Source organism: Phascolarctos cinereus, unplaced genomic scaffold (assembly GCF_003287225.1).
Source record: "Phascolarctos cinereus isolate Bilbo 61053 unplaced genomic scaffold, phaCin_HiC Scaffold_3;HRSCAF=262, whole genome shotgun sequence".
Lineage (NCBI taxonomy): Eukaryota > Metazoa > Chordata > Mammalia > Diprotodontia > Phascolarctidae > Phascolarctos > Phascolarctos cinereus.
In genome coordinates, this window is record NW_027555736.1 from 83,811,290 (window position 1) to 83,834,328 (window position 23,039).

Below are 23,039 nucleotides of genomic sequence, written 5' to 3' on the forward strand. Positions count from 1 at the left end.
GTGAGTGACAGATGAAGAGAGAGAGAGAGAGAGAATTCCAAGTTTGAGGACAGGCAGTGAGTACGGATGGAGTTGAGAGATGGTGTGTATTGTGGGAGGGACAGCAAGGAGGCAGGGATCACTGGATCACAGAGTATACAGTAGAGCATAAGTTAGGAGGGACCAGGTTATGCAGGACTTTGGAAGTCAAACAGATTTTCTATTTGACCCTAGAAGGGATAGGGAGCCACTGGAATTTATTGAATGGGAAGAGATGACATAGTTAATCCTGTGCTTTAGAAAAGCTACTTTGGCAATTGGATAGAGGATGGATTAGAATGAGTGGAGGCTTATGGCAGGGAAAGAAGCCAGCAGGCTATTTCAGTAGTCTAGGCACGTGGGGATGAGGACCTGGCAGTATCAGAAGAGAGAAAGGTCCCATAATGAGAGACATCACAAAGGTAAAATTGAAAGGACTTGACAATTGTTTGGATATGGGAGATGAGAGAGAATGAGGAGCCGTGTGATGTTTAGGTTACAGGCCTGGATAACTAAAAGGATATTGTACCCTTTACAGTAAGGTGGAGGTTTGAAAAATCAGAGAGTTTGGGATGAAAAGATAATGAATTCATTTTGGACATCTTCTATTTAAGAGGTCTATAGGACATTCAGTTTGAGAGGTCCAACAAGTAGCTGGAGATGTGAGTCTGGAGGTTAGCAGAAAGGTTCAGTCTGTATAAGTAGATCTGAGGAGCATTAGAATAGGAATCATAATTGAATCCATGGGATCTAATGAAATTACCAAGTAAAATTATACAGAAGACAAAGAGAAGAGGCCTGGGACAGAGCCCTGGGGGATACTCACTGTTATGGGGCGTGACTTAGATGAAGATCCAGCAAAGGAGACTGAGAATGGAATGGTCACATGTACTAGTTCTCCTGCTATGTTTCCTCTGTCTCTGTACCGGTGCCAGGATTGCAACTTGCATATCAGCCAGCAGGAGCCCTGAATCTACCTCTTGCCAATCCAAAAAATAGCCCTACAGAATTTCAAGTACCAGTCTCCTCTTGCAGGCTCTGAGAAAGACCAGATTCTTCTTTCTTCCCTCTTGGCCCCATAGTATGCCACACTCCCATTGCTGATTTAATCTCTCAGATCCTTGGTTCGATTTATCTGTAAAATAAGGCTGATGTTACTTGGACCTCACTGGGCTTTTGTGAGTATGAGATGAAATAAGTTATGTAAAATGCTTTGTGATGATGAAGAATTACAAAAATATGAGTTCTTAGTAGTATTAGACATTATTTGAGATGAAATTTACAGGATCTTCTGTATTTTATTCAATGTAATAAATGGACCACCTATAAACTGATTTGAATATAAACATTTCCTCATCCTATCCAGGAATGAGGAACCTGTGGCATCATGGCCACATGTGGTCTTCTAGGTCCTTGGGTGCAGCCACTTGACCGAGTCTAAGTTTTACAGAACAAATCTTTTTAGTAAGGAGATTTGCTCTGTGAAGTTTGGATTCAGTCACAAGGCCACACTTGAGGACCTAGAGGGCTGCAGATGGCCTCCAGGCTGCAGTGAGTTACATGGAAAATTAGAGCATGTTTAGCATTGTTTTAGTCCCACTCAGTGGTTCTTGCCAGTTCAGGCTTTGGGTGTTCTTCTGTTTAAATAGACTCTTGGAAAATATATCTTCCTGTTTCTTCAAGAAAGATTTCCAGTAAGTTCTAAGGATCTCTTGTCTGTATCTGTTACTAAAAAAAAAAACCCACAAAGAAAGAAGGGAACATTTGGATCTAATTAAAATAAGTTATAAAAAAAAGCATGTGTTTTTTTTTCTAAACTTAAGATATTCTTTGAACTTTGAGATTTTTGGTCAGGCAATCAACAGGTATTTTTCAAGTTCTTATTATGAGCCCAGAAGCATATTAGATACCACTGTAGAAAAAAAAAAAAAGGGAAAAAATCAAACTAACCATCATCATCCCTCACTCTCTAATTAGGAGATATGACATTTTTTCAGTTATTTTAGTCCTTCCTTATCCCTGGTAATTTCAAAATGCTGTTAATGCCTATCTACCATCTTTTCTTCACAGTTCATCATTTCTCCCTTCTCTGTGTATCTCTATTTCCGCTTAAATGTCTTTCCTACCTTTGCAATTGGTAATAGCCAAACCTTAGATCTCATTACCATCCAGAATTTGTTCACCTCTTGGAAGTTAAATTGTGAAATTTCTCTTCTTGTCACATTTTTTTTGGGAGGGGGAGCAGTCTTCAATCTCTCCCTCCCTGCCTTTTGCATCAGACTTGCATCCCTAACATTTTGACCACAACTTTTCTCTTAAAGGTCAGCCACAAAATCCCTAATTTCTAAATATAACATCCTTCTATCAGTTCCAATTTTCATCAACCTGTACTGAATTTTGAATCAGAAGACCTAGGTTCAAAATCTTGCCTGTCATTTATTACCTTTGTAACCTTGGGCAAGTCACCCTCTCTGGGCCTTAGTTTCTTCGTGGCTAATTAGTGAATTGGACTAAATAGTCTCTAATATAATTTCCAGCTCAAAATCAGTGATTTTTTCCCCCCCCTGAAACTTCCTCCCTTGGGCTTGTGACATGACACATTCACTTTGGAAATGGCTGAATAAGAATGTAATGGAGTACTATTTTTCTTTAAGAGGTGGAGAAATAGATGATTTCAAAGAGACATGGAAAGAGATCAGTTTTATGAACTGATGTAGAATGAAGTGAACCAGAGGAACAATTTATATTGTAGTATCAATATTATAAAAAGGCTCACTCTTTGTTCTTTATTGACCCATCTGTTTCTCTACATTTGTTTTTACCTCCTTCCTTCTAAATTCTGGTGTTCCTGATGTCTCTGTCTTCAATCTTTTTTTTTTCTGTCTTAGACCAGCGTTCAAGGACTTGTTTATTTAATATTTGATACTTATAATTGGTTTCCTTTGCAATGCTACATATTTTATATTATAAATTTTAGAACATTATTCTGAGAAAGGGTCTATGTCCTTTATTAGACTTCCAAAGGGGTCCATGACTCAAAAATGATTAAGCACCCCTGCTCTAGACCAGTGGTGTCAAACTGAAAGAGGAACAGGGGACTGCTAGTCCACACATAGGGATCTCTGCAGCCACATATTGGTTTAGTGTTAAAATATGGTATTATCTATTTTAATGGTATTTTTATTTCCTTATTTCTCAATCACATTTTTAAAATTTTATTTAGTTTATTCTGAACTTAAGAAATTAAACAAGCATTTCCATAGCATAGTAGAATAGAAAAAAAGATGATTGCACATGAATCTGCAAATCTATTATGTACAGCTTGCTATTCCTTTTAAATATATAATAACATTATTATGTAACTTTCTTTTTTTTCTTCCCTCCCCATTTTTATAGATAGTTTCTCAGATGAAGGTCTCATGTCTTATATATATAAATAACTTTGTCATGTCTGTAAGAATACGAGTCATTCCCCAATTGATAAATGGTGAAAGGATATGAACAGGCAATTTTTCTTTGAAGAAATCAAAACAACTTATAAATATATGAACAACATGCTCTAAATCACTACTGAGTAGAGATATGCAAATTAAAGCAACCTTGAGATATCATTTTACACCTATCAGATTGGCTTTAATGATTGAAGAGGAAAGGGACAAAATGTTGGAGGGGATGTGGAAAAATTGGGACACGAATTCACTGTTGATGGAACTATGAACTGATCCAGCTGTTCTGGAGAGCAATCTGGAATTATGCTGAAAGAGCTAGTAAGCTGCCTATACCCAATTACAGTTTTAAAATTTTATTTTTAATTAATGGCATAAATCAAGCATTTCCATAACATAGTACAATAAAAAGTTGATTGTACATGAAACTTCAAATCTACTATGTACAACTTGCTATTCCTTTCAAATATACAACAAAGTTATCATGTACATTTTTTTTCTTTTTTCTCCCCTCCCATGGCTACCAATAGACACAAATTGTGTGTGTGTGTGTGTGTGTGTGTGTGTGTGTGTGTGTGTGTGTGTAAAATTATCCTAAACATACTTCTATTTATCAGTTCTTTCTCTGGATGCAGATAGTGTCTTTCTTAATATGTCTTTTACAGTGAATTTGGGTATCTATAATAAATAAAATAACTTACTCAAAGTCGTTATTAAAACAATATTGCTGTTACCGTATACAACGTTCTCTTGGTTTTGTTTGTTACGCTCTTCATTATTGAGCGCAAGTCCAATTACATCTTAATCTGGTTCGGGGCACACTTGAGAGTGTTGTGGGCCACCTGCAGCCCACGGGCCATGTGCTTGACACTCTATTCTAGACCATTTCCCATCCCAGACACTTATTTCTATCTGCTTTTAAGATACCTCCACTTAGACATCAACACTGACTTCTCAAAATTGGCAACTCCAAATCCAATCTCATCATCTTCCACTGCAAACCATCTCCCTTCCTACATGTTTCTGTTTCTCCTAACAGTGCCATCATCCACATGGTCCCCTAATCTAGAAACATGAGTCATCTTTGACTCTTCTGTTTTTCTTAAGTTTCAGATGATGCAAAATCCTATAGATTCTCTCTATTATATATATGTGTTCTAGCCCCTCCTTTCCATTCCCACTATGATTACCCAAATTCAGCCCACCAAAAAATCAATTATTGATGAATTGTACAAATTGCACCGTAAATTACGTGATGTTCATTGTAAATGCAGTAAGAGATCAAAGGTGAGAAGTCAGTGAGAGCTATCCTTTTTTGGAAATTGTTGGGATCTGAACTGAATTTTAAAGGATAGGTAAGATTTTGGAAAGCAGAGAGGAGAGGGGAGAGCAGCACAGGGCGTTCCACGCAGGAGGAACAGCTAAGCCAAAACACCCAAACAGGGATTAGCTGGAGGAGATGAACCTGACTATGGCAGAGGGCTTGTATTCAGGAATGATAGAAGAGATTAGATCTGCTGCGTAGTACATGGCCATGGAGGATCTTGAAAGCCTGGTAAAAGAGTTTAGTTTTGATACGTTATATGAAAGGAGCCATCATAGCTTCTTGTTCTGGGAAGTCATGTGTTAAACATGATATGCATGATGGATTGAATGTAGCCACACCTGGAGATAGATTTACTAGGAGGCTTTTAAAAATGCATTTTATTTATTTCACTAAATATTTCCCAATCACATGTAACAAATAACATTCATTTTTTAACATTTTGAGTTCCAAATTCTCGCCCACCTTCCCCACTAGGAGACTTTAGAAGTACTGCAGGTGTGAGGTAATGTGGACCTGGCAGTGAGGATAGAGAAGATGGGGCAAAGCAGAGATACTTTAAGGAAGAAGAATTATTAGCAGTTGGTGATATAATTCAAACATGAAGAGATTCGTTAATTTCTTCCTTCAGTTGTCTTCAATGGCTCTGTTGATTAGTGGGGGATTTAGAACAGAGTGTGAGATGTATTAATCAACAAGCATTTACTAAGTACTTGCTCTGTGCCAGGTATTGTGCTAGGCCATGGAGATGCAGAGTTTTAAAGAGTGCAGTATTTTTGCTGTAGGAGCTTGAATTCTAATTTTATTTCTAATTATTGAGTTAAAGGTGTTAACCTTTCTTTTCTGCACCTTCAATTTAGTAGTAAAGGTACAACCCCTGCTAGAGTACCCAGTAAAAAGCATTTCCCTTTCTCTTATGGGATTCACCATACCAGCAAAGAAGGTAGAATAGAGATTGAAGACACAGAAAGAAGGTGATCCTAGCAAGGCAAGGGGTGAACTGTCTCTAGTTCCCCAAACACCTTGCCAAACTTTTTTTTTCCTTAAAAAAAATTTCTGATCAATACTGAGATACTGCCCCTTCTCTGGGCACCTCTGCTTCATAAATTATTCTGGAATAAAAATGAGCCAAGAGAATGAGAATGCAGAAATGAATAAGCATCACATTCTTATAATCTCTGTGAATGAATTTTCTTTCACTGCAAATTTTTCCTGATCATCTTTGACAAGAGAAAACCCTCAACTTTCTTCTTTCACTGTCAAGTTGGTGTATTAGCATGAGAGTAACCTCCTTAACACTCCCTGCACCATTGGTGCACTCTGCCACCATTCTTGTGGATCCCTGGCACGAACCACAGTGATTGAAAATATTATTAGTTTAGTGTACTGATATCTGAGATGCTCTAGCACTGCGTAGTGAGGTAATGATTACACCAGGATCTCTTATCGTTGTCTATCTCCATTAGGAATCTGGTACAAGTTAAACCTGAATGAGAAGTTGCAGGTTGCTAATTCCTGATATTGTTGCTGCTGCAATATCCTATGCCTCTATCCATGAATAGCTATTTTATGTATAGATTAAACCTCTTGTTTTTGCAGCTATATATTTTATAGATATACAAAGATAATGAAATTTGATATGAGAAAAACGAAAGCATTAGAATTAGAAAATGATGCTTAAAATACAAAACTAAAGCATAATCTTCAACTCACCACACTGTGTAATATTTGTTGAATGTTGGCTGGGCGGGGAGGGGAATTGAACAAATAATCTTGAAAGGGAAGAGTTCATGTCAAAGGCTATCCTAATGCAGACTGTCAACACAGCTTGGGCATCATTAACTGGATTCCCCAAAGCCAGCTCAGATTCAACATGTTCAAAATAGAACTTATTATCTTTCCTGCTCCACCTCAAATCCTTTCCTCTTTAAAACCTCTCTATTATTGTCAAAGGCGCAACCTGCAACCTCATTGTCATCATCAACTTGTCACTCATACTCATCCACACATCCAGTCCATAGCCAAACCTTGCCATTTCTTCTTTCAGAGCTTTTCTTCTACATGCCCTCTTCTTTCCATTCACACTGCCACAACCCTAATTTAGGCTCTCAATGGCCATCGATGTCTTTTTAGTTGATCTGCCTTCTTCAACTCTCTTTGTACTCAAACCCACGGCTGCCAGGGTCATTTTTCTAAAGTATAGGTCCGACTAGATTACCCTCTCCCCCTAACTTGAGCTCCCATGGTTCTCTATTACCTCCAGGGTAAAATATAAACACTTTGGTTTGATATTTAAAGCCATTATAGCCTATATATTTAAAGATTTTTTAAAGTGTTTTACAGGTTATTTCCTACTTTTCTAGTCTTCTGATACTTTACTCCCCCCCACACAATACTCTACGTACTATACCATCCTTGCTGTTGCTCTAATACAACATTCCATCTCCTTAGATCCCTGCTTTTACGCTAACTATCCCCATGCCTGGAATTCTCAGCCCCTTCACCTCCACCCCTTAGTTTCCCTGGCTTTTTTCAAGAATCAAGTCCAATTCTAACCTGGCTTTTCCAGGTCTCCCAGCTTCTACCATCTTCCCTTTTTGGATTATTTTTCATTTACTCTGTATATATCTTGTGTATAATTACTTACACAGTGTCTTCCCCGTTATAATGGAAGCTCCTTGAAGGCAGACACAGTTGATGCCTTTCTTTGTATCCCTAGTACTTAGGACAGTGCCTGGCAAATAGAAGGCTGACTTTCAAAATTTAATAATCCTTGCTAATGGAACATTGACTTTCATGCAGGCCCAATGAATAAACACAAAGTTTGGATTTCATCAGTGTGTTGCATTTTACCCTCATCATCCAGTATCTCAGATTTCTTAATGATTAAAGCAAGAGGTCAATTTCAGCAACACAGAAATAGTTTTGCCTCTCATGCACACAATTATTCTTTCTGAGTTCCCAGAGTCCTTTTACATTAACTCATTTGTGAGGCTGTGATCTCATTTAGAAAGTTATAATTGGTTTCATCAGTCCTCAGAATAGAGACAGGCTAGTTGGAAATTGACATCCCAAACCTCAGAAACACATTTTCTGAAATGACCTCTAGAAGCACACATCTGTCATCAGTCTGCCTGTACATGGACATTTATATAGGCTTTGTATTCAAATGGACTGTTTGATTTATTTACCTTCTTCTTCCCCCACCCCCCTTTCTATTGCCATTGGTTTTATACTTATCATAGGTTAAGCGGTACTTCAGAAAGAGAGCATCAACCCTTAAATGATTTAATATTTATTATGTCAGAGACTTTTTTTGACTTGGTACGATAACAACCCTTAACACCTCAAAAGGTCAAGCTTAAAAAAACTGCTCAGAATGGTGCTCTTCATGCAGAAGGCATTTAATAAATGATTGTTGATTTTGTTGAATAGTATACCCAAGGTTTTGTGAAAGTTATGGTAAGATCTTGTCATGGAATTTGAAAAGGAACTTTCATGATTAATAAAACATCTAGACAGTGAGCAGGAGTCAGGATAATACCAATGATTCATGGGTATAAAGTGCTTTATAATTAATGAAATCCTTTCCTCCCAACCAGCTCATCAGGTAAGTGGTATCAATATGATTATCCCCATTTTACAGCTGAGAAAACTGAAGCTCAAAGCATTGAGTTTTCCCAGGCATTTAAGTTAGTCATAATTGGAGCTGGGCCTCAAGTCCAGGACTTTTGAATTAGTCTTCAGACCACACTATGCCCTAAGACATCATCTTTGGTACTATTAATAAATAGAAGCATAGCTATTGAATTATATATGGTCTTTTATCTTGAGAAAGGACAAATTAGTATTTTTATAGGACACAAGAAAAAATATGAACACTTTTATTCTTCTTTTTAAATAATAATCAGGTCAGAGATATTTAACATTAGTGGTTTTTGTCATTTGTCTCCTTGAAGGAACTCAAAGTTTGGTTCATCATCTATTGCAATTCACTCTCCCTTTACCCAAAGGAAATTTTCTGGAATAACATTCCCCTGTCCCACCCCACTCCAGCCAAATTGGAGAACACAGGGAGAAATACTAGTTCATACCTCCCAGAGTGGTTGTGAGGTTCTCATGAGACAGTGCATGTAAAATGATTTGCAAATTTGAAGTGTATCTCAGTGATTTCTGCTATCTTTTTCCTTTCTCTGAACTCTAAAATGCTTCTGGCATTACAGTCTACTAAGGGTGGAAGATGCAACGTGTATAGTAATAATAAGTAAATAAGTAAACATAAGCTGTGTTCACACTTTCATTCCTTTCTGGACTTTCTGTTCCTGACTCTCTTTTCCAGTTCCTTTTACATGTTGCCTTCTCCCATTAGAATGTAAGCTCCTTGAGTACAGGAACTGTCTTTCCTTTTGCTTGTATTTATATTCCCAGTAATTAGCACACTGTCTGACACAGAGTAAGCATTTAATAAATGTTTGTGGTTGTTGAAACAGTTACAGAGGCAAAGAGAGACAGAAAGAGAGAAAAAGAGATGAGGGAATTTAGTCAACCTTCCCCCCCCCCCAGGGTACTTGGGTCACAGGGTGGGGAAACTCCTTTTTAAAGATTTTTTAAAGATTTCTGATTGAGTGCCCACAGGACTTCTCTACAGTATACCTATCATTTGTGTCAGGAATATCTAGAAGCTGAGCAAGAAGGGGTTCCTCATGAGTATTTGAAAGCATGTGATCCTCCTATCTGAATTGTCCTCCTTACTGTCAGACAGTAAAAGCCTGGGAGAAATGACTTTATTGAAGAACTGAACTGCAAGCTTTGAAAATGGTCATTTATCTGATGACTGCCCTACATAATACTCCACAAGAATGTGTGTATATATTTTCATATACGCACATACGTATTATATATATATATATGTGTGTATATATATGTATATATATGTATATATGTATATATATGTATATATATATGTATATATGTATATATATGCATATGTGTGTATATGTGTGTATTCAAGGATAAAACATTGTGCACAGCTAGTTAACTTGCTGAATTCTACCTGTAGCCACATCTTCCCTTGTTCAGAAATCTTGTCATAATTCTCCTGCAATTGTAGTTCTTTCACCTTTTAGAAATATCCAGCTTAAGAAATTTAAGCATAGGCAGGCCCAGGCATACTCACACTCCTGCCCTAACATGAAATATGTATGGGAGCATCCAGGTTAGAATATTAGAACAGATTTACTCCTCCTGGAATCTCCAGGATCAGACTTACTTCTCACTTCTAACTGCTAGACTGCTTTGTAGTTACAAAGAAATTTCATGTGTATTATCTCATCTGATCTTCAGAATAACCCTGGGAGGTAGACGGCATATATATTAACCATTTGAAACCCTTTGAAATCTGCCTTCAGCCTTTCTTCCGAGGCTGATTGTGCATTATCTCCCTCCATCCCAGTTCCAGTCTTCTTGCTCTTCTCCATATGTAGCATTATGTCTTCCACCTCTGTGTTTTCCCAAGCTGTCCCTCATGCCTGGAATGATGTCTTTTCTAATCTTACCTCTTGGAACTCCAGGCACAGTTCAAGTGACACCACCAAGAAACCTTTCTTGATTCTACCAGTTATTAGAAGCTACACTCCCATACCTTAAATTATTTTATATTTCTTTTATATGTATCTTGTATTTTCTTCTTACTGTATGCGTTTTATCTCCCAACCCTAATAGACTATAAGGCCAGGAGCAATGTAGAGTTCAGACAGTTAGGCAAGAGATAGCTGACATCATTGAGATAGCACTTTAAATTTGCAGATCATTTTACATGCATTGTCTCATGTGAACCTCACAACCATTCTGGGAGTTAAGAACTACTGGGAAGTAGGAACTACCACATTTTCCCCTGTGTTCTCCAGTTTGACTGGGGTAGGGTAGGGGAATGTTACTTCAGAAAATTTTCTTTGGGTAAATGGAGACTGAATTGCAATAGGTTCTATACTTTACACTCTTTCCATGTATTAAGTGGTATCTGGCTCTCCCTAGAAAACTCTGCATCCCTTGCCACTCTTTCCAGGATTCTGTGTTCTTAAACTTATGGTCCCCAAAGCACTGGGCTAGAGAAATGAGTAAGCATACTCCTCACTCCCACTTCTAGGCTGTCCCTTTTTGATCGTTATTCAAAAACCTCCTTGAGGTTCATTCTATCTCTATCACCTAATTCAATTCCTTGTCACAGTCATGCATACTAGTGTCCACCCCAACCCCTGTTCTCATATTTGGGGACTTTGTATAGAGTGCTGGACCTGTAGTCAAGACTGAGTTCAAATCACAGCCTCAGACATTCTGTAGGTGTTGGATGCTTGGGCAAGTAAGTCCTTTGAACTCTGTTTCCTTCATTCTCCTTGTCTGTAAAATGGAGGTATCCCTAAAGGGCTCTGAAAACCTTAAAGTGCTCTATAAATGCTAGCTATATGTTGTTGCTCCTATTTTACCATGACCTCAAAGTTAATTAGCCTTTTAAACTGCCATGCTCTCCAATGTTACCTTCATCAGTTACACACAGTGGAAATGTACGGTGAGAAAGGGAATATGACTATGATCTGACTATTAACCTCTGTGATTCACAACTCTGAAATCCTTTCTCCTCACAAGCTTCTGTTCTTAAATGCTTCTCCCCAAATCCAGTCCACCTCCAATGCTGCTGCCTAAGTGATCTTCCTGGAGTGCATATCTGACTGTCATTTGCAGCCTCTCCCATTCCATAAACTACAGCTCCCTGTTACGTCCAGGATCAGATAACCTCTGTGTCCTCTGTGTGGCTTTTAAAGCCCTTTAATAACCTGTATCTTCCTACTTTCCAGTTTTCTTATACTTTACTCCCATCTGCATACTCAACTATCCAATGATATTGTCCTTCTTGCTGTTTTTAGCATATGACATGTTCTAACTCTGTGTACTGGTTGTCTTACATGTTTGGAATGCCCTCCCTCCTCCTCAATTCAAATCTTATCTTTTTCCAGAAGCCTTTCTCATTTTCTCCTTTCCTCCTACGCCCACACTGCTAATAATTCCAAGATTACTCTTATTTATACCATATCTATCTTATATGCTCAGTTTTTTTTTTCACCTTGCTTCCCATCACCCATTAGAAGTAAAATTCTTGAGGGCAAGGACCTTATTTTTGCATTTCTTTATATCCCCAGTACTTAGTACAAGTATCTGGCATAGAATAAACTTCCAAAAAAATGCTTGTTGACTGACTGAGCTCATAACCCTTCCTGTTTTCCCACTTACTTCCCTTCATAGGCTTGACCCTGTGGTTCTCTGGCATTAGAATGGAATCGTCTCTCTCATTAGCCTATAAACTCAATGTAGAAGGAATTGTTTTCTTTCTTGGTACTTATGTCCTCAGTGCTTATTTGCACAATGTCTATCATGTAGGTGCTTAATAAATATTTTGATTGTGAATTGATTTGCTTGTTCAACCATACACTGTTAAGTACTCTTGAATTGACAGCCATGTTTAATAGAAAATCCACATTTAATAGAAAATAAGGGATAATGTCAATGCCTTTGATGACTTCTAGTTACCAAGCTCAGCTGACATATATAAATGCATACTGAAAGGAGTGGCAGGGTTGATTTCTGAGGTACTAACAGTGATCTTTGAAAGATCCTGGAAAATGGTAAAGGTCCTATAGGATTGGAGAGAGCAGATGTTCCAACTTTCAAAAAAGGAAAGCAAGTGTAGTTTTCTAATTATTGCAGGATGATTTTGATTTTGATTTCTCTCAAAATTCTAGAATGTTTAATTACCATTTATAAAGGGAAGTGAGGACAAATAATTAGTATGGCTCTATCAAGCCTAGGTCATGCTTACCTAACTTCTTCTTGCTTGACAGTGTTACCATACTGGATTGAAAGCTGGCCTTAAAATCAGATTAAATCAGATTAGAGTTGAGCTCTTATGTATACTAGCTGTATGACCCTAGACAAGCCATATATCCTCTTAGTCCTTCAGCCAACTAAGATAGGGGTTCCCGATATTTTTTGCTCCCCATACCCTTTCATTTTCAGTTAAGTGAACTTCCCACACCCCCTATTCAGTATGAAAGAGTTCACCATACATATGCACATGAGAAATAATATAAAGAGATCAATCTATTATCTTTATTTGGTATATAATATTTTTACTATAATAAACCTGTAAGCATTTGAAGGTCTTTGATATGGGACAATGATTAAATTTCTTTCTGCTTGGCCCCAGATGAACAAAGAGGACTAGGAGAAATGAGTGGAAATTACAGACACATTTAGCTTAATGTATAAAGAAAAATTTCCCAGCAATTAAATCTGCCCCAAAGTGGAATGGAGTGTCTCAGGAAGTAGTGGGTGCCTTTCACTGGAGGTCTTCAAACAAAGAATGCCTTACCACTTCTCAAGCATGCTGAAGAAGGGATTCCTCTTCAGGTAGACTACATGGCCTTCAGAGGTCCTTCCAATCTCATAAATTCTTTTTAGAACAATGGTTACAGTAATTGAAGGGCCTCATTGCTACAATCCTCTCCTAAAATGACCATCTGCCAAGGATTAATTCTAAATTTTCCTTCAGTTTTGTAATTCACATGAAGAACTCTCCTTACAGATTGAGTTGAAGAATGTTTGAAGAACATAAAGATGGTCTTTAGAGATAAGATCAGCATAAGCTTTGTCTTTGAGATGAATATGAACTTTTCCTTAGCAAGCTAAATCCTTCTATTCCTCAGAAACAGGTGGGTCCATCAGACAGAAGTCAGTCGGGGGGCTTTACTTTGTGTCCATATGTTCTGGCAACTTGACTCAGGCAATAGAATCATTATTTTCCCCAAAATGGAGATTGTTATGGGATAAATCCACTAGCATTTCATTCGTTTGGCTTATGAACTTCTGCCAAGAGAATCTTTGGGTGGTAATAGTAGCTGATATTCAGCTTGCCAAATGATCCAATTAAATGCTAATCCAGTAAATATAAACCCAACAGGAGAGAATTTTAAGTCAGGCTCTCACATGGGCCAAGCAACAGATATGGAACACGAAAAAATTTCCAAGTGTTTATAAAGTATATGCTCCATGATGTCATGCAACAAATACTGTAGGGAATAAAGACTTTTAAGTCATTGCCTCACTTTCCCTTTTCTTCATCCCCCTACATACATGCGTGCATTTGCCTCCCCCTTCTTTAAAGATGGGGTTCAGATTTTCTTGGTTTTCTGAAAATACCTTTGGTTTTGGTTTTGGTTTTTTTTTTTCCAGGCAGGTATTAATGAAAATGACTTTTATGATGGAGCTTGGTGTGCAGGACGAAACGACCTTCACCAGTGGATTGAAGTTGATGCCAGGAGGCTGACCAAATTCACAGGTGTCATCACCCAAGGAAGGAACTCCCTGTGGTTGTGAGTATGATGCAGTATTGTTTTTCTGAATTTGGCCTCCTGGAGTATATTACCAAAATTCATATGAAACAGAGAAGAGAAGGGGAACAAGGAGGAATATTTGTCCTGGGTAAATGAGAGTGGTGATAGGAGAATAGAAAGTAGGCTGTATAGCAGGAACTCGTGTACAGTATTTACTGAACATAAACATGAAGGAGGCATACACGTTGAATCTGAAATGCCAAGAGCACAAAAACCACACGTTTAGATCCACTTTAGCATTTAATAACAGATTAGTTCTCTGATTTAGCAGAGGCCCCCACACAAACATACCACTTTGGAGCTGCTGTATTCAGCTCTTTGGCCATTGTCCAATATTTAGCGATTAGCCTGTTGGCAGTCATGCCAGAACCTAACTATAATTTACTGATGAGATTTGTTTTAATTCCTGGAAGGTCACCAATAACAAGCAGGCTATGAACAGATAAGCAATGTTGGATTCCAAATTCATATGGAATTATCAACCATTGGGGTCATTTTTCCTGCAGTGACTCATCATATATTTTTATTAGATTTCAGTTATCCATCACTAGTACTTATCATATCAGAGTACTCATACAGGACCCACATGAATGTGTGTATATATGACCTATGGCTGATCTGGTTACTGTTGTTGAAATTGCGAAGCCAAGAATAATGTAAGCAAAATTTCTTATGCAGGAAGCATTTTAGGGATTGGTAAATATACTAGTAGGATATAGCAAGTGAGGACCAAAGAAAGAAGCCAAGATTTCAAACTGGGAAGTGTGAAGACAAGAGAGGGATAAACAGGGATCCATAGTCACTGAGTGTCAGGAGGAAAATGTATGGGATTTGGAATGAGAGCACTTGGGTTTGAATCCTGCTTCAGCTATTTACTATCTATATAACTTGAGGCAAATCCCTTAACCTGTATGTGCCCCGATCTGTTCATCTTTGATGTAGGGAGGTTGGAGCAGATGCCCTCCAAGGTTCCACCAAGCTTGAAATCTATTATCCTGTGATCTTTAGAATAGATTGAGTTATTCATATGGGGTGGTGATGCATTGATTCACATTTGGACTGTGAGAAAGTTTGAGAGCCAACGTGATCTTGGTTTAGATCAAGGCCACAGGCCACAGGCCCAGGCCACAACACTGCCTAGTATGGCTGGAACCAGAATAAAATGAATGATTAAATATTTAACAAAATAAATCAAAATCGAATAGAATGTTGATAATGTTAACATACAGTTTTCTAAGGTACTGTGTGGCCCACAGGGATTCTTATGTAGTGCCCCCCTCTACCTCATTTCTATTTGAGTTTGACATCACTGGTTTAGGCCATTGGGAGTCCAGGTTTCGTTGTTCTATATCATGCCTCAGTTACTTGCTTCTTCTCTATATCCAGGGCTACAAATTCAACTTAAATATAAGAGACTGGTGCTGGCCAGATTCTAGAATCTTGGATCCCAGAACTTTCCATTGTCCAGGAAATCATTCTTTCTCCTTCCAGAAAACTTGAGACATATATGACTTCATCTTCTCTTGGGGCCACATAGTTGGAAAGTCTCAATCATTGCTGCCCATTGCCACCCACAAGACTATGTGTCAGACTCTTCTCAAAGAGAAGGAAGCTGACAAGTATATATCCTGGATCACTGCCTTGTTGTGGTAAAAGAGCTTGCATAACTCATTGAAATTATGAGCTATACTATGCAGGGTTACCCAAGACAGACAGGTGATAGTGGAGAGTTCTGATAAAGAGTGATCCACTGGAGGAGATGGCAATCTGTTCCAGTATCTTTGCCAAGAAAACCCCATGAACAATATTAAATGATTAAAATATTAAAAACAGTATTAAAATGAAAACGCGACACCAGAAGATGAGCCACTCAGGTCAGAAGGTGTCCAACACGTACTGGTGAAGAGCAGAGGACAACTATAAGTAGCTCCAGTTTTAATGAAGCAACTGGGCCTAAGCCAAAAGGAAGCTCAAATGTAGATGTGTTTGTTGACAAAAGGAAAGTCTGATACTTTAAAGATTAATATTTCATAGGAAACTAGAATGCAAGGTCTATGAACCAAGGCAAACTGGATATGGTGAGACAGGAGATGGAAAATTTGAACATCAACATCTTGGGTGTTAGTGAACTTAAATGGATGGGAATGGGTGAATTTAATTTAATATGCTACTGTGGGCAAGACTTGGAATAAACCTCATAGTTAATAAAAAAAATAGATAAGAAAAGCAATACTGGGGTATAATCTCAAAAATCACCAAATGAAATCTGTTCAAAACTAAGGCAAACCATTCAACATCAAAGTAATACAAGTCTGTCCTCCATCCACTGATGCTGATGAGGCCAAAGTTGATCAGTTCTCTCAAGACTTACAACATGTTCTAGAAATAACACCAAATAAAGTGTCACATTCGTCACAGGAGATTGGAAAGCTAAAGTGAGGAATCAAAAGATGATTTGAATAACAGGCATGTTTGACTTTTGAGTATAAAATGAAGCAGGGCCGAGAATAATAGAGTTTTGTCAATATAACTCACTGGTCATGGCAAACACTTTTTCAATAATCCAAAAGGCAATTGCACATCACCAGATGGTCAATAAGGAAATCAGATTGGTCACATACTTTGCAGCCAAAGGTGGAGAAGCTCTATATAGTCAGTTAAAACAAGACCTGGAGCTGACTGTGGCTCAGATCATGAACTTCTTGAAAATTTCAAATTTAATTGAAAAAAGTAGGGAAAGGCATCAGACCATAAACGTGACCTAAATAATATCCCTTATGAAGATGAAGTGGAAGTGATTTAAAGGATTGGATCTGGTAGATAGAGTGCTTGAAAAACTATGGACAGAGATTCACAATATTGTACAGGCAACAACAAAAGACATCCCAAAGAAAAAGAAGAGCAAGAAAGCAAAATGATTATCTGATGAGGCTTTACAAATATTTGAAGAAAGAAGGAAAGGAAAAGGAGAGAGGGAAAGATATACCCAGATGAATGCAGAATTCCACAGAATAGCAACGAAAGATAAGAAGGTCTCTTAAATGAGCAATGCAAAGAAATAGAAGGAAATAATAAAATCAGAAAGACGAGATCTCTTTGAGAAAATTAGAGATATCAAGGGAAGATTTCATGCAAAAATTACATGATAAAAGATAATGGTAGAGACTTAACAGAAGTAAAAGAAATCAAGAAGAGGTCACAAGAATACACAGAAGAACTATACAAGAAAAATCTTAACATCACTGATAACCATGATGGTATGGTTACTGATCTAGAGCCAGACATCCTGGAAAATGAGGTCAAGGTGGCCTTAGGAAGCATTGCTAACCATAAGGCTAGTTGAGGTGATGGAATTCCAGCTGCTATTTAAAACTCTAAAAGATGATGTTGTTAAAGTGCTCCCCTCAGTATACCAGCAAATTTGAAAACTCCACAGTGGCCACTGGTTTGGAAAATATCACTTTATGTCCCAATCCTAAAGAAGAGCAATGCTAAAGAATGTGCAAATTACTAAACAATTGTGCTCATTTCACATGCCAGCAAGGTTATGCTTAAGATTCTGCAAGCTAGGCTTCATTGATATGTAAACCAGTAATTACCAGAAGAGAAGACTGATTTTCAAAGAGGCAGAGGAACTAGAGAACCAATTACCAACATTCACTGCAATATGGAGAAAGCAAAGTTGTTCCAGAAAAACATCTCCTTCTGCTTCATTGACTACAAGAAAGCCTTTGATTTGGTGTATCACCACAAAATGTGGCAAGTCTTCAAAGAAATAGGAGTAGCAGATCATCTTACTTGTCTTTTGAGGAACCTGCATGTGGATCAAGAAGCAGAAGTTAGAGGGGCAGGTAAGTGGTGCAATGCATAGTGCACCAGCCCTGAAGTCAGGAGGACCTGAGTTTAAATCCACCTCAGACCAAACATTTGACACTTACTAGCTGTGTGACCCTGGGCAAGTCACTTAACCTCAATTGCCTAAAAAAAAAAATATTGAACATGGAACAACTGATTGAAGATTGAAAAGGTAATATGGCAAAACACCTTATTCATTTAACTTATATGGAGAGTACATCATGTGAAATGCCAGGTGGATGAATCAAAAGCCAGAATTAAGGTTGTTGGGAGGACTATCAGGATTCTCAGATATGCAGAAAATACCACTCTAATGGCAGAAATTAAAGAGGAATTAAGAAGCCTCTTGATGAGGTGAAAGAGGAAAGTTCAAAAGCTGTCTTGAAGCTTAACCAAAAAAAAACATTATGACAACTTCCTGGCAAATATAGGGAGGAGAAATGGAAGCAGTATCAGATTTTTTTATTCTTAGGCTAAAAGATCACTGCAGGTGGTGATTGTCACCATGAAATTAAAAGATTCTTCCTCCTTGGAAGGAAAATTATGGCAAATCAGGAGACCATACTAAAAAGAAGAGATATCACCTTGCCAACAAAGGTTTGTATAGCCCAAACTATGTTTTTTTCCAGTAGTAATGCATGGCTGTGAGAGTTGGACTATAAAGAAAGTTACACCCCACAGAATCTAAACTTTTGGATTGTGGTGCTAGAGAAGACTTTTTGAGAATCCCTTGGACAGCAAAGAGATCAAATTAGTTAATACATAAAGAAATTAAATCAGAGTTTTCACTGGAAGATCAAATACTGAAGCCAAAGCTTAAATACTTGGCCACATAATGAGAAGACTGGACTCATTGGAAAAGACCCTGATGTTGGAAAACATTCTATGTCTCTCCTGTAGACATGTCCTTATGGAGGAGAGAGGGAGATGACTTGGAGAATGGGAAATTTTTAAGCAAGATTTGATTTTAATTTCATTTTTAAACTATTAAGTTTGAAGGATGTAAGAAACTTCCATTCTGAAACTGTAATAACTTTATATCAAAGCTAGATTTTGTTTGTCCAAATAAATTGAAGGAATAATAGAAATGCCGTCTTTGCACAATTTTCTGTGCTGAGATTTGTTTGTTAAGCTTATTATTGAAATTGGTCTTACTCAGGAACACCTTCGGGTTTAGGGACCAGTGCACCAGTTGATCAGGGCCAGGTGATAAATCCATGTAGAAGCCCTTGGTTCTAGCCGATTGGCAAGGAAACTAGAGTTCTGAAACAACTCTGGACTTATACTAGACAGAACATCATGAGTTTTCTGTAGTGGATATACAGACAATGAAAGTGAGGAAGGAAAATAAAATAAAAAAAAAAAGAAATGAGATGAAGAATGTGGCAACCAGAGACCAATTTGATAGAAACAGAAATCTTTCTTCATCGGAGATGTTGGCAACTGCCTTAGCAAAGTTATTGAATTTCTAGGTCTCTAAGGAAGACATTACCTATGTCTCTCTCCCTCAGTTTCTTATGTCCCTTATCTATTTTGTTCTGTTGTCCTAGTGATGCCACTAGACTGGGTAATTCCTTTCTTCTTTCTAGGTAGTTCTGAATTTTTGTGTCTGATCTCACTCAAGCATAGGAACTGCAAAGGAACTGAGAAAAAGAAAACAGCCCAGAGGAATGCTTGAGGAAGCAGTCTGATAAATCAGAAAGACTAGCAAATTCAGGGTAGTCACACCTGATGCTTCATTAATTATTCATTTCTATTATTTCTGAGGGTCAAGCAGGCTATGTTTGGGAAAGTTCGCTTATAGCTTAGGGGAAGCCACCCATGTCCCTTCACTTATCGGTTAAGTGAACCATATGACAGTTGTGGGAAAACAGCTTTACACTTTCACTTCAAACACTGAAAACATTTCTTTAAAAAATGGAGTTTTGGAACAAAGAAATATTGACCCATCAATTTTCATTTTATGTGAATTATTATATGAATTTGTTGTTAAGTAAAATAGGTCCTTTTATTGAATTTATTCCATGCCTTTTATAGAAACCTATGACTTAAAGGGTTTTGGTTAATTTTGATAGATTTTACACTTTTCTTGACTTGATACCACTACCGCCCCCTAGGAAATTTAAAAATTGAGCGCCCAACATAATAGTGCAATTGCCACACTTGCAAGTATTCAAGCTATGATGTAACAAAGAAAATAATATTGAAAAGGAAGAAAAAATTAAAGAACATTGTTTACTCAGTAACAAGAAAATTATAAATTCTATTCAACTTAAATAACAAATATTCCTGAATATTCCCCAGAATTCCTTATATTTACATTATAAAAGTTCCATGCATAACTAGGGCGCCCACTGTGATAGATCATTGTTCTATTTCTTTTGTAATCTCTACTATAGCCCTCTGCTATAAAGTCCTTTTGTGGGCATCTCCTTGAGGCTGTTAGGGAACCTGCTCTCAGGGTATCCTTGGCACTATCCAAAGGGGACCTAAGTAGTACCTGCCCTGATCTGGTTGGGGTTGCAACTCTCCCTGACAGAGCTGATCACTCTAGGGACTTGCCCAGGTTTATATTCTAGGAAACGAGAGAGCCAGATGTAGACCCCAGGTCTTTGGACTCCACTTCAAACAGACAGAGACAGAGAGGGAGAAAGGGAAACAGAAAATACACACACACACACACACACACACACACACACACACACACACACTCTCTCTCTCTCTCTCTCTCTCTCTCTCTCTCTCTCTCTCTCTCTCTCTCTCTCTCTCTCTCTCTCTCTCTCTCTCTCTGAGGTAGAACTCAACTTAGTCTTTCTCTCTGGCCCTTAGAAGTCCATGCAACTAGGCTCTGGAAGCCTCCTCTCGCAGCATACAGAGTGATCAGCCTCCTCTGAGGCCTGCCACACTAATGTGTATTATCAGTTCATTTTCTACAGCTGATAGCGGAGCCAGTTATTCTGGTTGCCAACTGACCTAAGGTACCTGCTTAATAAAGAAGTGGTTGTCTTGCTGGCTCTGCCCTTTCTTTGATTGCTTTCAAGGCACAAAAATCACAGAATGTTTTAGCCCTGTTAGAAACCTTAGAGAGATAAATTGATCCTAGACCCTTCATCTTGTTTCCTTTTATAGCCTTAAGACATTATGTTGTTTTCTTTTTTCCACTTTAGTCATGCCTACAGGTGAATATACCTGACTCTTTGAAGTTGTTGTTGTTGTTGTTGTTGTTTTGTACATTTCTCAAACATCTGCATTGTGAACTATTTAGCTTCATTTAGGAGCCTAGGCTCTTTATTCATTCTTCAAACCCCTATTTGCTGCCAATCCATTCAACTATGGCATCTACCATGGTACCCTGGAAAGAGCTTTGGATCTGGAGTCAGAAGACTTGACTTTGATTACCAGCTTTTGACTGTGGCAAGTCATTTAACCTATCTGAACCTCAGTCACCTCATTCTAGATGACCTCTAAATGATAATTTGTTGAGCTCTAAATCTAGGATCCAATGATCTTAGTTTCCCAAGTAGAATCTTTAAACTAAGTTAATGATAATGATAAGGAAATAGCTAAAGGCATCTGCATCTATTATCTCATTTGAGCCTGACAATAATCTTCTTAAGGTGGGAAGTATAAGTATCATTATTCCCATTTGACAGGTGGTGAAATTGAGACTTGGTGAGATAAAGTGACTTCATTGTTAACATTAGTAAGTAGCAGAGCTAGGACCGAAGCCCAAAGTCTTTTGCTTTCAAATACAATATTCTTTCCACTGTAACACAGCTCCCCCCTCAATGACGTTAATATTTCAGTTACTAGAACATTTATATGTTGTATGTATATGCATCCTCATAACATTAGAGTATAAAATGAGAGAGTAATGCAGCATTTAGTCCAAAATGATCAACTCAACATTTAGGACAAAATGATTGATTCAACATTTGGTTCAAAATGGTCTCTAAGGCCCCTTCTAGTTCTTACAGCCTAGAACTGTTCTAGAACTGTTTCAAAAGTGAAAAACTCAGTCAAGTTGATTACTATCACACAATGTAGGTTTCTGGGCAAGAGGTGATGTAAGATCATCACCATTACCATGGTGTAAGAGTGTAGAGAATGGTCATTGCACCAGGAAGCAAGACAAATGGTATTGACTTTCACTTCAGCACTGTGACATAGGGTAAATCACTTTACCTATCTTCTCTCCACCCACTGCCCCTGCTACCATTAAACTCAACCCCGCAAAGGCCTCAAGACTATGTGAATACAGTCCAAGTAAAATTAATGGGAGAATGTAGGTGCCTGTCTCTGCTGGCATAGAGCTTCAGTCTTTTCTTTTTGACAATGACTTCATGACTCCTCTTTAATCTAGAATTTAGAGATCTAGAGCACTAGGAAATAGCAGTGTTCAGAAAAGATACATGCAAAGTAATGGACAGAATTCTGTCATGTTGGCATATTGGATTGTGGCTATGTCACTGACATAATGGATAAGAAGAGGAAAAGGCCACTTTTTTTGCAATTACAGTGGAGAATGTATCATAGTTCCAGCTCCAGTTTTCTGATACATTGGCAGTGGATCCATGCAGAGCGATTTGCCCACCTGCCCTTACTAAGGCAGCTTGTTAGAGATGACAGTTGCTATTTTAGTATAGTCAGGAAGAGTTCTGTCACACTCACACGCACACTCATACACATTCACATACACACAACACACATACATACACATGAGATTATATTTGAATATTGGCCGGCATGGCTGCATTTCAAGAAGATGCTTTCCTCCCTTTCTTATCCCTCTGCTCCATGATGTAACAGTGTAGAGAATATTCATTGCACCAGGAAGCAAGAGAAATGGTGTTGCCTTTCACTCCAGCACCATTGATTAGCTGTATAAAATCTGGCAAATCATTTTAATCCATATGCATCAACTGCCTCATCTGTGAAATGGAGATAATGAAA

At 38.0% G+C, this 23,039-nt stretch overlaps 1 protein-coding gene across 1 annotated transcript in view; it reads left to right on the forward strand.

The window, feature by feature from the left end:
- The window catches only part of CPXM2 (carboxypeptidase X, M14 family member 2), a 219,216-nt gene that overhangs the window by 82,150 nt on the left and 114,027 nt on the right, over positions 1-23,039 (forward strand). The window contains exon 4 of the mRNA XM_020964119.2: positions 14,071-14,210. Within this exon, the coding sequence (XP_020819778.1) occupies positions 14,071-14,210 (140 nt within the window). The remainder of the gene's footprint in view (positions 1-14,070; positions 14,211-23,039) is intronic.